Source organism: Elgaria multicarinata, chromosome 3 (genome assembly GCF_023053635.1).
Source record: "Elgaria multicarinata webbii isolate HBS135686 ecotype San Diego chromosome 3, rElgMul1.1.pri, whole genome shotgun sequence".
NCBI classification, from domain to species: Eukaryota; Metazoa; Chordata; class Lepidosauria; order Squamata; family Anguidae; genus Elgaria; species Elgaria multicarinata.
In genome coordinates this window covers 145,700,559-145,715,781 of record NC_086173.1, presented here as the reverse complement: position 1 = coordinate 145,715,781, position 15,223 = coordinate 145,700,559, and the positions used below count along the sequence as shown (strand labels likewise).

The following is a 15,223-nucleotide window of genomic DNA, read 5'->3' as shown; positions in this document are numbered from 1 at the left end:
TAGCAAAATGCAGGGTGCAGGGATGGGGAGGTAAAGACCATCTCTGCTGCTGTTCCCACCTTGCATAGGATGAGCATAAGCTTCCAAGTTCATGTGCTTATGATCACTACAGTAGGATTGTGCCATTAGCTACTTCATATTTAAATCATAGAATAGTGAGGTATAAATATACAAAAACAGATAGGTAAATAAGTTTCATTGACAAAACATGCATTGGATGGAGGAAGTTCCAAGCTTCTCTAGATGCCTGTCTGGATTTCAGTTGGTACTTGATTGCAAAACAAGTAGGGAATATTTTAATTTAATAGTTTTCATGGTTTACACATTCATTAAAATGTTTTTGCAATCAGCAAAAATCAGTGCTGCCGGATATCTATTGCAGAGCAAGTTAAACAATGGTCTCTGACATTTCCTTCCTGGTTATTTGTGGAGAGACAAGCTTTTGAATATCTTGAAGCTGAGTCAATCTCTTAAAACCGCACCCCCCACCCTACCCGCGGTCTTTTAACAGGCCCTCAGAGAAAGTTCTTATGGAATGTACCAGTTCCAGAAAAGTGATTGTGCAAAAGATGAAATGCTCTTGACATCATTGCGAAGTATTTCCGCTATGGCTCTGCATATTGTTAACCCTGTTGATATTTTTTCAAAATGTTTTTTTTTAGAAGTTACACAACTACATGATCATTGCGTTATGCCATACACCTTGGTTGCATTAATACACCCCTTGTAGGTATATCAAGCCATGATTCATTTCAGTGAATAAATATGATACACAGGGTCTTAAGCGGGAATGGAACAGGGAATTGGCTTGTCTTATTTTGCCTAATTAATGGATTGCTACTTTGGAATCTGTATCTGATATGTTTGTGGATCTTTGGTGTAAAAAATAAGCCAAAGGCAAGGGATCTTCTGCAATAATATTATTAGTAAAAGGTTTATTAAAGTGCCACGTGCCCAAGCGTTTTGAACGCGGTTGCGTTCTTCCTCAGGGCTTTATAACGTTAGTGTAGTTGTCTGCAGAAGCTGCTAGGCTAGCATGATACAGGAAGAAGTGAGATATATAAGGAAAAGAGACCTTTGGTTACATCTTATTCAGCAAAAAACGTTTGTTTCGGGTCTGTTAGATGCCACAACGTCTCTTTAATAAGGCTTAATAAATATTTGTTAATTCAGCTAATAGTTGGAAGTGTACTTTGGAGCATGGCCTGGGATGGGATTTAACCCATTCCCTAACATCACTGTCACTGTGGTCGTGATATGGATTGCCCCACTGGAATGAACGTGAGTTTTCATTCCCGTGCATACAGCAGACATGCCCCTAATCAGGATTGGGAAGATACTGGGGGTCAAAGGGTTAAAGCCCCCTACCCCTCATACCAAGATCCCAATCCAGATGGGGGGGGGCACATGCTGACAATTTGTGTAACAGAAATCTTGTACTCAAGATAGAAAGTGCAGTTAAAGTCAAATGTAGTTTAGGCCTTTTTGTTGTCTTGCTCTGACTCCATCTTCTTCATCTTTTTCTTTAGAAAGGAGGGTCATCAGCTAACATATCTTGCATTTTTTTTATAGTTTGTAATTATTTTAATTGTTCTAATGAATTTTGTATGCCACCCTATGATTTGACAATGAAGGTCGTATATAAATATTCTAAAAAGAGGAATAAAACAGAGGATACTCACTAGTGCACTATTGGCACAAAGTAAAAGTTGAGTAAAGCAGAACGCAGCAGATAAGGGACAAAGGGCCAGATCAATGCTGTTGATTTGGCTTTGGATAGTCATACAGTTACTACATTTGATTCGAGTGTGGGAAGGGACTGCAATGATTGTCCTTTGGTCAATTTGCGCACAGTTCTTCAAATGATTTAAAAAGTAAAGTTGCAGTAGATCTACATAGTTGGTGGTTAGCCAAACAGTAGCTAGTGATGTATTAAAGGAATTAAAAGTTTTCAAAAGGACCTAAATGGCTTCAAAATCAAAGATGAAAACAAAATCAACCATTATTTGTTCCTATGCTTCATTGATTTGCTTTCTCTTTTATAACATCCTCCTCCTTTTTAAATTGTTGCCTTTATTTCCTCTAGCATTTTTCGTGTTCCTGCTGCTCGTAGCAGCCTTGGTCTCTCGACAGCACGCTGTCGAAGAGGAGGAATGGAAGAAGTGTTTTGATGACCCTGATTATGAGGAGCTGTTAAAAGTCGCCAAAAATGGGCTAGAAAAGGCTTTGGAGCCAAAGACTGTGGCGATTGTTGGGGCAGGAATCAGTGGACTCACTGCTGCCAAATTACTGAAAGATGCCGGGCATCAGGTAATTGTAGTGGCTGGGGAAAACCAGACCTTTAATCTGGACAAAAAAGGGAGAAACTAGGGATTTCTAAGATGAATGGCTTTTGTATTCATATTTGGAATTTCCAACTTGTTAGATGCAGAGTGTGCCTTCCACAAGAAGAAAGGCCCTAATCATGGAAGGTACCCCTGCCCGATTTGGAGAGAATCCCCCTTCCCTCACACCACCTCTCCCCAGTTAGCACAGTCTCCTGGCTCTCTGGCCTTTGCTAGACCTACCTTAAAAAGCGCAACAGAGGAGAGGAGAGCCCGCGATGCAACTATCGCGGGCTGTCACACTAGTCTATGCGTCAGGCTCACAAAGAGCTCGCGCCCGCCATTTTTTATTGTTTAAAGGGACAAAGCACACAAATGCTCGTGCGCCCAGATGAGCTTTCTTTAAAAAACAACAACCCGGTTTCCCCTCTCCCCCCAACCTGCGCCCCGTGCGCAGTTTCTCCTGGCTTCGTGCAAGTAATTGTGCAGAGCCGGGGAAAGCCGGGGAACGGGCTACACGCTCGTGGTCTCGGGCTCAGCCCGAGACTGTGGGAAAAATCAGGCTGAAAGGGGTAGGCTATATCCTGGGGCCAGGGAGGGTTGATCCCTCCCTGAGCCTGGGATCCCCTGTGTGTCATCTGGACGCACAGGGGTGATCCCGGGTATCAGCCCAGGATATAGCCTGGTCTAGCAATGGCCTCTGTCTCCTGATTCTTGTCCCCCTCTCTCAGGGGGCTGTAGGGGTTATTATGGGGAAATCCACCCCTGCCAGTGTTGTTGACCCAGCTTAAATCCAATCCCTCATATGTAGCCTTACATTATTTATCACTACAAAAACAAAACTCTCTCAGGTAAGTCATTTGTATTGAAACTTTACCCTTAAGCAGTTCCCAAAGTCATTTTGGGAGGTGGCTAAGCATGAAATAGCCTCCTGGTCCTCAGCCAGGTTATTATCATTATCATATTCAAAAGTCAACCATGTATACAATTTCAAATTGGAATCCTGCCAAAATAACACGGCATGAAGTCAATGCAGGCATGTGAAATGAAATTTTGAGACAAATATGTCACATTTGAAGTGTGAATATGGGCCTTGTCAGGTGATGTGAGGGTTTCAGGTTTTACCTGGATCTGCCCCCTGGTTCCAGGTGAAACCTCAAACCTTTACATCATCTGGTAGCGCTCAATTCGAATGCTGCAAACAAACTCTCCTGAAGTTTGACTATGCACCTGAAGACGCTGACTATGCAGACATCATAACTTGAGCATCAAGTCAGCCTTTCCCCACTCCTATCTTCCCCCTGCCATGCTTTTGTAACATTTTGTCTGATAAAGAGATTTGGAGATCATCGAAACTTGCACCTTTCTTTGCATTGGCCTAATGAGGGCATGAAACTAATATGGATTTTGTAATTTTGTAAATAAGGGTATTATATCAACATGGTTTTGTAATTTATAGCTAACCCAGGTGCTTCCTTTACTTTCTTACTCAGTGTCTTTTGCCATTGCTGCACTCTTCTGTAGGGTTGGGGAGAATTTTGTTTGCTTTGCATTTCAATGTGAACTCTGCCCATTTTGCACTTTTGAATCTATACACAAAGCGAAATTCAGCCATCCTTTGAAATTTGCACTTCTCCAAATCTTGCAATGGAGTTATTATTATTTATTTATTATTTATTTAGAATATTTATATACCGCTCCCCATTGAATAATTTCGGAGCGGTGTACAAGGTAAAATGAAAATAAAAACAGAATAAAAACAGTTAAAACAAAATTTAAAAGAAGCAATAACGGAAATCCAAGGCTGCATGTTAAAGAAAGGCTTCTTGGAATAAAGATGTTTTCAGGAGGCGCCGAAAGGAGTACAAGGTCGGAGCCTGCCTGACCTCCAGAGGCAGGGAATTCCACAGGAGGGGCGCCACCACGCTGAAGGCTCTTCCCCTGGTGGATTGCAATCGGAGGATGGATCTAGGTGGAACCACCAAGAGTTCTCCAATCCAAAAATACACATATTAGGGGACAGTGCACACAAAAATGCACGTATTAGTGAAAATAATGTCCAGACATGCTTTGTATTAGGACATTCTACATGCAAATCAGCTGCTCTATCATGGTCCTTCCCTTGATTGTGTTGATTGTTTATAGTAATATTTGTGGTGTAAAGTTCTGTTTATTTTTGGGGTAGCAATCGGGAAGGAAGTGCAATGCAAAAACAAGCATGTTCTTGTTCCTAGGTTAAGATTTTGGAAGCCAGTGACCACGTGGGAGGGCGGATAAAGACCTATCGTGAGAAGGACTGGTATGTGGAATTGGGAGCTATGCGCCTACCCAAGAATCACAAGTAAGGAAAATGGCCTGATGTCAATCCTCCAGAAAATCCATTCATGTAGAGGGAGGGAGGATGCTGTGAACTTCGTTGTGCCTCAGCCAGGAGTGCAGATCGTCATACATAGGGGCCACATCTGGGTTCCCCAGAAGTCCCTTTCTCCTTCTCCTGGCCTCACCCCTTCCACAAGCCACTGATAAGTGGTTTCCCAGCTTTTGTGCTGTTTTTGTCTGCATTCTCAAAGGCTGAAATGCCTCTCCTAAGGCTTAGTTACTGGTAGTAAGAGCTGTAAGTAACAATATGTTGGAATTTTGGTTATTTTGACTTGCCCCATTTGCCTTTGAATCCACTCCATTTTGACTCCAGCCCCGCCCACCACTGGAATATGGACGCTAAGAACTTCTCTGAAATGGAATTTGACCCTCTAGCTAAAAGAGGTTCTGCACCCCAGGTCTATGCTAGGGTAGAGTGACCATATGAAAAGGAGGACAGGGCTCCTGTATCTTTAAAGTTGTATAGAAAAGGGAATTTCAGCAAGTGTCATTTGAATGCATATAGCACCTGGTGAAATTTTGTCTTCATCATAACAGTTAGACCAGATACAGAAGAGAGGAGGGCGCCTGCAGCTTTAACTATTGCAATGAAGAGGGAATTTCACCAGGTGCTGTTTGCATACAAATGACACCTGCTGAAAATCCCTTTTCTCTATAACTGTTAAAGTTACAGGAGCCCTGTCCTCCTTTTCATATGGTCACCCTATGCTAGGGTGACTATATGAAAAGGAGGACACGGCTCCTGTATCTTTAAGAGTTGTATAGAAAAGGAAATTTCAGCAGGTGTTATTTGTATGCAGGCAACCCCTGGTGAAATTCCCTCCTCATCACAACAGTTAAAGCTGCAGGAGCTATGCTAGAGCGACCAGATACAAAAGAGGGCAGGGCTCCTGCAGTTTTAACTGTTGTGATAAATAGAAAATTTCACCAGGTGCTGCATGCATAAAATGACACCTGCTGAAATTCCCTTTTCTATGCAACTATTAAAGATACAGGATCCCTGTCCTCCTTTTCATATGGTCACCCTATATCAATATTGCAGAGGACAGCTGTGAAGCCAGCATTTGGAGAGCATACAAGTACAGGAAAGATGTTGCTAGTTGGTGCTGGGCTCTTTTCCAGGCATCCAGACTCTTTGTATACAAAAAATATTTCTATCAGGGCAAATAGCATCTTTAGGTGGGGTGATTTTCATTAGAATAGCAGCACGGAGAAACATTATTTAACCCTTTCTCCCAAAGCACTCAAATCCCAATTCAGATCCAGTCCCTAGTAGCTAGCTACTACCTGCTAGAATTTAAAGAGACTGGAGATCTGATCATGGATCACTGTCATCTTGTATAATTTGGCCCAAGATTCCTTCTTCTACTACCACACCTCCAAATTGCTTCTTCAATCTTCTTCTGAGCATGTATAGTGTGTCCTAGACACCTATGACCAAAACTCATTTTAGAAATATCTGTGGACCATCAAGTACAAAAGATGGTCACTTGACATCCTTTATAGTGCAGTAGTCAATTATTAGGCTTTAGAGAGTAGGATAAGGCATTGTTAATTCAGAAAACATTCAGTTAAATAGTGAGTTGCTCTGATGCCCTATGGCTGTGTTGCATTTTGTTTGTAATGACATTGTTGGTTTACTATGTTTTAACTGTATTGTTTTAAGATTGTGAGCTGGGTCATAAGAAAGGAAGGGATTGATTGAATGATAGATTGAGTAATTAACATTGTTCCCTCTGGATACTTGAAATAGTATTTATATTTCCTAACAGCCCCTTCCCCTCCTCATTCCCTGAAAACAATTAATTGGTGTGTTTGTGGCTCCCACTGCTCTCTGCTGCAGCCCCTGTGCATTTAAAAATGGTGCCAGAAGTGGCCATCTTGACCCCATTTTTGACCCTTTTAATATGCTGTAGCTACTATGAACCATCAAAAGGGCCAAAATTATCTTCCAAACAAGCTGCACCCTGGATATCATTTCTCCTCTTCCATATTTTAATTTATAGGTACTGTGGGGGAGGGGAACATGGAGCCTATGGAGCTGCACATATCCACGCCAGAGCTCCTGAAATTGCTCATCCCTGGTTTACAAGAACCCTATGTATGAGCACCTGAATAGGGCAGAGGCAAAGAGCACAGAACACTTGCTGTGTTTGAGATGCAATGCTATATAATGAAATGTGTTCAAAGACATTCCTTTTCTGCATTTTCTGCCCTTCTGATTTGCAAAAGTTGGGTTACTGACTTACAGTGGGCTAGCAATCCTAGGCCAGACCTGCACCAAGCAGGATATGACACTTTGAAATTGGTTTGAAAATTGTATATGGAGTGTATCCTGGGCCCCAACAGTTGTTACTACTGTTATAAACCATTTTAAAGCAGAAGTGTAGATCTTGCCCTAAATATAGACGTATTCTTGCTGTGGTATGATATGGTCTTGTGTTTTACAAATGCTGTCTCTCACAGTCTTTTGCTATTTTTCTCTCCAGAATTATTCATGAATTTCTTAAGAAATTCAACCTCCTATTAAACCCATTCATTCAGACAGATGAGAATGCCTGGTATTTAATTAGAAATAGAAGAGAAAAGGTGGGAACTGTGAATGAATATCCTAATCTCTTTGGATATCAATTGGATCCTAAGGAAAGGGGGAAATCTGCTGATGATCTCTATGTGGGAACACTGGATAAGGTATGTGCAGTTTGAAGAAGAGTTTATAGCGAGGTACTCATATAAGACTCGTCCTCTACTTGGCATGGGGTGGTGGTGAATGACCAGCATGCACCCGTAACAGATGAACCATGAGGGAATGTTGCCCTTGTATAGCACCATCAGTGCACATAAATGAATGTAACCATTGCTGAGATGTTGTCTATGACTAGTTCCCCCGCCCCACTTAGCTTCAGTATAAACATTTAATGGGTGAAATGGTGGCATGCATTTCCCTTTGCTGGTTAGTTGCCTTTATTTATGGTTTCTATGCAGGTGACAACAAACTGCACAATTTTGAAGGAGAAATACGACTCGTATTCCACCAAGGTAAGATTGTTGTTAAAAATCAAATTAATCCCCTGTACATTCCCCCCAAGTATTTACTTGGGCTCCTTTGCACATGTAGGACTCATTCAACTCATAATGATGAGGAGGTGGCCTACCAATTTGTCTACTAGAAGCAGTGAAATAAAACTAGGGTGACCATATGAAAAGGAGGACAGGGCTCCTGTATCTTTAACAGTTGTATTGAAAAGGAAATTTCAGCAGGTGTCATTTGTATATATGGGGAACCTGGTGAAATTTCCTCTTCATCACAACAGTTAAAACTGTAGGTGCCCTGTCCTCTTTTAAATCTGGTCACTCTAGTATAGCTCCTGCAGCTTAAACTGTTGTGATGAAGAGGGAATTTCACCAGGTTCTCCATATATACAAATGGCACATGCTGAAATTTCCTTTTCAATACAACTGTTAAAGTTATAGGAGCCCTGTCGTCCTTTTCATATGGTCACCCTACATGAAGCTCATGGGGTGACTTTGGGCCTGTCACTGTTTCTCAACGTCAACTATCACACAGGGTGGTTGTGAGAATAAAATAGAATGGAGGAAGACTATTTAAGCCACCCTGGGTTCCTTCCTTTCAAGAGGAAGAAAAAGGTGGGAAATAATAATAATAATAATAATAATAATAATAATAATAATAATGATGATGTCACAGTTATTCCATTAGTCACATCAGTCACCGGCATTATATAAAAAAACTAATACAGAAAACCTTCAGAATCTGGGCCTACCAAAATACTTCCACACCACCATCCAGAAAGCAATCATATTTAAAATATGTTCAATTGTCAGGAAATTCCTGAATCTGTAAAGATAGCATGACTGTGGAAAGCCCCCCATGTCTGCCTAGAAATACCGCCATGAGTGAGAAAGAGACATAATAATAATGTCTCTCCTCATTTTGCCATGTTCATCAAAGTGCACAATGCAAAATACAACAATAGGCATCATATAAATGCACCAAGTTATTATTTTAAAAACACAACAAAATCTCAATCATAAATAGCTATTATATTATTCAATTCAGGATTAGTAGTTATACTGTTATCAGGATTGTTCATATAGCTGATAAATTTGGGGGACAGGGGCAGGATCTATACTACTGCTTTAAAATGGTTTATAACAGTAGTGACAACAGTTGGGGCCCAGGACACACACTATAAACAGTTTTTCAAACTGTTTTCAAAGTGTTATATTCTGCCTGGTGTAATCTGGCCAGGGGCACCACTTAGCGCTAGAAAGGGAGCCTCCCTCTCTGCCCAGTTTCAAACTCAGTATGCTTATCTGTTAAAGAGGCTTGTATTTCTGGTCAGACCACTGGTCCTACTCACAAAGAGTAGGTCAGTTGCTTGTGTGTGCAAACTTACAAACAAAATGCTCACACAAGCAATGTAATGTGGGAGTGGTGAACCTAAACAAGAAAAGAGGTAGAATAAATTGAACATTAAGGACCATAATTGAAAGGTGGGTGGATAGAAGAGATTACAGGGGGCGGGGCAATCCACAAAGGTTGCCCTCCTCAGTGCTGGATCACAAGCCTGCCGCAAACAGAAGGGGCATTTCCATCTGTGGAATGCTAGATACAGCCCTGTGTTCATTTTGGTGGGGTAATGGAGAAAGGAACTGAGGAAAAATTAAGCTGAAGTTCAATAGTGAAAAAGTAGGCGTATGCACATTTAACCAACCTTTCCCTACCCATTCTCCCCAATTAGGAATACTTAATTAAGGAAGGAAATCTGAGCAGAGGGGCTGTAGATATGATTGGTGACCTCTTAAATGAAGATGCTGGATTCTACATTTCCTTTCTTAATTCTGCCTTGCAACACGTGATGTTCCTTGACAATAACAGGTAACAGGATGAGGATTCCCCAAGCTGACTAACATCCTAGCTTGAAAAGCAGTGACGTCTGTCAAAGGTTAGCTGCAAAATACAAATTCAGAGACAAATATTTTCCCAATTAGAGACCATCAACTGCTTTTCTTTGCACCGCGTATTTACTCAGTGATTGATGACTTACAGCTGACTCCATATGAAAAACATTGTTTTGAAGTGATACCTCAAAACAATTGTCTATATTGGCTCAATCCAGATGTGCATGCTGACACTGCGGTCATTAAATGATAGACATGCCTGTGTGAACCAGACCCTGTTTGGGGGCCTTTAGGGATTATATACAGGGAAGGTGCTAGAAGATGGGAATCCATCATTCTTGAATGGTTAGGCCCAAGTCTGAGAGCTATGTGTTGATCTTGTCTTCATGCTATTCATGCATAGCTAATTCAAACATTCATTTGCACACACCTTTCTGGCCATTTCCTAGCTATTCTGCTAGTGAAATTTAAGACCACTTCTCCTTCATTACTTGAGCCTTTCCACCCTTCACCTTTGAACTTCTGCCATTGACCCTTACTCCATACACCCATTCTACTCATCAGCAGACAGGGTCATGTCAGGCGGTAAAGGCAGAAAGATAGAGTGGAGCAAACCTAGGAAAAGCTTTGAAGCTTGTCCAGTTATCTTGGATGTGAAAAAGGACAGGGTGCCAGTGTAGACATTCAAGGGTGAATAGTCTATGGCCTGGTTCAGACAACCCACTAAACCATGCTGCTTAACCACAAAATGGTTAACGGAATGCATTGACCTTAATGCATTCCATTAACCATTTTGTGGCTAAGCAGCATGGTTTAGTGTGTTGCCTGAACCAGGCCTGAGTGATGTGAGTGGTAAGTGGTTAATATCATAAGTAAAGTTTTCCACTGAGGTGAAAGGGCTGAATGCCAGAAGGATCCATATGGGGAAATGCATGAATATGTGTTCCACCTTACTGAGGGACAAAACTTCAGTGGAAATGTAGGAAGCTTTATGTTCTGGAGATATCATAACATAGTTCAGTAATCAGAATTACCACAGAATCATCCTGTTTTTGGAATAATCTATGAAATACAACTGTTGCAATAACGTTTTGGTTTTTTTTTTACTTTGGATGTTCGCATGAGCTGTTTATTGAGTTGATACTTTCAATGTTTTCCTATTCTCTTTCCTCCTCCTGCCTTGACATCTTCAGTTTTGAGGAAATCACGGGTGGATTTGACCAGCTCCCCAATGCCTTCCTCCAGGATATGCCCAGAACAATCTTTTTAAACTCCAGAGTCGAGAAGATTATTCGCTCAAGCAAGAAAGTCACTGTGTTTTTCCGAAAGCTGGGCAAAAATGCCTTGTCGTATCTGACGGCCGACTATGTCCTTGTCACTGCTACTGCAAAAGCTACACGACTCATCAAATTCCATCCGCCTCTTTCCCATTCAAAGGCTCATGCTTTGCGTTCCTTTCATTATGCAAGTTCTACTAAAATTGCCTTGGCTTGCACAGACAGATTTTGGGAGAAAGATGGGATTCGAGGTGGGAGGTCCATCACAGATCACCCATCCCGAATTATCTACTACCCAAACCATGATTTCCCCAGTGGCCTTGGGGTACTCCTAGTTTCTTATACCGTGAGTGATGACGCTGACTTCTTTGTTCCTCTCAGTGAGGAAAAGTGCATTGACGTGGTGATGGATGACCTATCCGAAATCCACAATGTGTCCAAAGTTTATCTCAAATCTGTTTGCAACAGGCATGTGATTCAGAAATGGGCGCTAGACAAGTTTTCGATGGGGGCCTTTGCTTCCCCCACCCCATACCAGTTCAGCCACTTTTTCAAGACTTTGTTTCAGAATGAAGGGAGGGTGTATTTTGCCGGAGAACACACAGCCCACCCTCATGCCTGGATCGACACTGCCATGAAATCTGCTATAAGGGCAGCGAGGAGTATTAATCGTAGTGCCAATAAATCTGTATTGGGAAATCTGAGCAATTAAATCTGTATTGCAGGAGTTACGAAAACAAGCCCAGGCGATGTCTGTCATTCATGAATATTGGGTATCAGCTAGTCTGTGGACCTTGCTTTGAGCATGCTGTGTGTGACACTGACTGTCTTTATACATTTTGTACAAAATTTCCTTGTAATGACAAATAGATAATAAATGTCCCCCTGTATCATCACCTGTGATCACATATATACAGTCCAGCTCCACAATCACAAAATTTTCTTGGCCATGAAGGACAACAATACTGGTTTTGTTGTTGTTGTTGTTGTTGTTGTTGTTGTTGTTGTTATTATTATTATTATTATTATTATTATTATTATTATTATTATTCACGTTCCTGTCAGATGACATAATAGTGCTGATGCTTTATCACCTGTACATCAATGTAAATAGATATTCATCAAAAACCTGTCCTCTCATGATGGCTTGATGCAGCAGAAAGAGTGGCTGCTGGGAATGTGGAAAGCTCAGGTAAAACACACCACTCAAATCTGAATGTTTCTGGATGGCTGCCAGAATCTTGTCCTCCCATTGCTGTGGATTTATAGATCTCCCCTCTCACAACTAGGGCCTTAGCTAGATCTAAGGTTTATCCCAAGGTCATCCCTGCCTGCTCCCGAGATATCCTGTGTGTCATTTACATGAACAGGGATGACTCCGGGACGATCCCGGGATAAACCTTCGGTCTAGCTAAGGCCTAGGTTATGCATTGCCAAAAAGGAGGGTATGAGCCAATGAAAAAGAGGACCAAAGCGAATGCCAATTTTCATTAAATTTGTATCCATGAATGTGCAACTTCGGTGATAACTATTTGAATGTAGAGAAAATTACTAGAATTTGGACATCATTGGAGACAAATTAATTTCCCATCCATATCACCCCACAAAATTCTGAAATTAATTTGCAGTCCACCCCAGGTCACTCAGATCAGTTCTCTTATTCAATTAATTTACCCCCAGATGACCTAGATCCTGCTCTAATTTTCCCATTCAATCCAATCATTTACATAATTTTCCTCCCTAAATCAAACTCCATTTGTGAGTAAAGCCAGCCAAATTTGGCAGCAAACTGGAAAAAAAGTCAAATCTAGCCTAGGCATTTTATTTATTTATTTATTTATTTATTACATTTCTATACCGCCCAATAGCCGGAGCTCTCTGGGCGGTTCACATAATTTATATTATGCCTTTTTTCCTCCAAGGAACCCAAGGCGACATGCACAATCCTTCTCCTTTCCATTTCTATCCTCACAACAACAACCCTGTGAAGTAGGTTGGGTTGAGAGGTTGCAACTCACCAAGTGAACTTCCATGGCCAAGTGGGGACTAGAACCTGGATTCCCTGACTCCCAGTCCAACACTCTTGCCACTACACCACAGTGGCTCTCACATCACCACTGGATCTCATATATAACTTCTCTCTATTGTTGTCTGAATCAGCTCCCTGTGAGTAGCCGCGCGTGTCGACAAAAGAAACACTCCAGTAGTGGTTTGAAAGAAACTTTATTTTAGGAATAAGCAACTCTCCTTTTAGGGTAGGATGGTTCAGTTCAGCCATGTGGTCAGCAACCCATGAGGCAGGGAACAACAGGAAGAAGGAAGTAGAGGGGAGGAGACAGGAAAGGGGAAAACAAACATCCCAGCAATCCCCTCCCACCTTGTTCAGGTACACATTAAATCTTTAGCTCCAGGTTCAGAGACCTGTAGCCCGAGTTCTGCTAACACTCTCTTTTCTTGGGACACAGATATAGTGGCAGCCAGATATCGTGGGAGCCAGTGTGGTGTAGTGGCTAAAGTGTTGGATTGGGAGTCGGGAGATCTGGGTTCTGATACCCACACAGCCATGGAAACACACTGGGTAGGGTGACCATATTTTGGAAACCAAAAAGGAGGACAACATGGTCGCCCCCAAGGGGGCGTGTCCAGTACCAAGGGGGCGTGCCCACCCGAACATAGCCTTGGTCACATATCTGATTTTAAAGCACACATTTAAGACAAATCTGTTCTACATAACATCTTAATGTTAAAATCACTGAAATAAAGAACAAGTGAAAGATTCAATGTATCTGAAATTAACTTCACTCACTCCTACTTTTGTAGGTTTTGCTGTACTTTGAAGCTTTCGCTATACTCTGTGTTACATTCTCCCCTTCCCTCAAATATCTTTTCTGACTGTATCTTCACTCATTGCAAGCTGCTGTTGTTGTTAACAGGGTTTACTACTGGCCCCAGATCTGTTTCAAATTTGGTATGGCTAAAGCTCTACCTAAATCCTATCATGGTACAAAGTTTCATCTCCTTAACTTTAAAAATGACGATTTTAAAAATAATAATTTTAAAACCTCAATTTTAAAAAAATTCCTAAAAAATCAATGGGTGAATGGATCTGTTTCAAATTTGGTATGACTAAAGCTCTCCCTAAGAGCTACCATTGTGCCAAGTTTCATGTCTTTATCTTAAAAAATGACGGAGTTATAAGCATTTTTGTTAGTTCCCATTAGAGCGGCTCTAACCCTAACCCTAACCCCTCCCCCTCCCGGATTTGTTATCAAAAACCCGGACAAATCCGGTCAAAATCCGGTCATATGGTCACCCTAACACTGGGTGACTTTGGGCCAGTCACAGACTCTCAGCCCAGCCTACTTCACAGGGTTGTTGTTGTGAGCATAAAATGGAGAGGAGGAGGATTATGTATGCTGCCTTGGGTTCCTTATCCTTAATGAGGAAAAAAAGGCTGGATATGAATGTAATAAATAAAAAAATAAATAATCCTTCTTCCCGCACCACATTGTAGAATGTACTGTGCACTATGCTGAATTGCTACCTGTGTGTGACATTTACTTTCTTCTTCATTGTACTGACATGCACAATAGAACTCGTGTCTCAAACTCTGTTAACTGCAGAGTGTGAGTAAAATTCTGTTTTGACTATGCTGAGTCAGTGACCAGGTTCAGACGATCAGCAGTGGAAACAATGCCGTTTGGCTGTTTGTTCTGCTCCTGACCTGGTTGTGTGACCAGGATTACCCTCATTACCTGCACTTTGTCATGGGATGTTGTGTTGTCTGAACCTGGCACACGTTACCGGTGTAGTGAATTTTCACTCACCCTATAATCTATGGCTTGCAATAAGGGCTGTAGTGAGTGAAAAGTTACTATGCCTGCACCACACACTATGTTCGGATGACACCGCAACTTGCATCACGGTGCAAGTAATTAGGGTAGTCCCAGTTGCATGACCAGCATGTGCAGGGACAGAGGATATGATTGACGCTGTGTTGGGAATAATGTCAATGTATGAAGAAGTTCAACATTCTTGGGAGAAAACTTTCTTTTTGTTTCACTCTGATTGAGGTTGTGAAGCCAAGATCCTCCTGGTTTTTTTCAGTGATTGCCAAAAATTCCTCCAGTCATCCACACCCTTCTAAAGAATTATACCCCTTTTGTTACTATGTATTAATTGAAAACAACACCAAATAACTACCAAACTACCAATAATTATCAAATGTATACCAACTACCATATATTATATATATATACACATAACTCTTACTAACAGAACATTAAACTTTAAAAATTCCAGTCTGTCTCAAAATTT

At 41.4% G+C, this 15,223-nt stretch overlaps 1 protein-coding gene across 1 annotated transcript; it reads left to right on the top strand.

Annotated features, from left to right (window-relative positions):
- Positions 1 to 535: 535 nt before the first annotated feature.
- Positions 536 to 11,618, top strand: LOC134395492 (L-amino-acid oxidase-like). The gene is made up of 7 exons (XM_063121655.1): positions 536 to 596; positions 2,087 to 2,310; positions 4,559 to 4,665; positions 7,193 to 7,394; positions 7,689 to 7,742; positions 9,470 to 9,606; positions 10,823 to 11,618. Exons 1-7 carry the CDS (start codon positions 536 to 538, stop codon positions 11,616 to 11,618), a joined length of 1,581 nt encoding a protein of 526 aa, XP_062977725.1.
- The last annotated feature ends 3,605 nt before the right edge of the window (positions 11,619 to 15,223 follow it).

What these genes read in the sequence shown, in the direction of transcription:
- LOC134395492 (XM_063121655.1), top strand. Translation starts at nt 536, where the DNA reads ATGTACCAGTTCCAGAAAAGTGATTGTGCAAAAGATGAAATGCTCTTG. An exon ending in GCTCTTGACATCATTGCGAA is followed by an intron (nt 597 to 2,086) that starts GTATTTCCGCTA and finishes TATTTCCTCTAG; the next exon opens with CATTTTTCGTGTTCCTGCTG. An exon ending in ATGTTCCTTGACAATAACAG is followed by an intron (nt 9,607 to 10,822) that starts GTAACAGGATGA and finishes TGACATCTTCAG; the next exon opens with TTTTGAGGAAATCACGGGTG.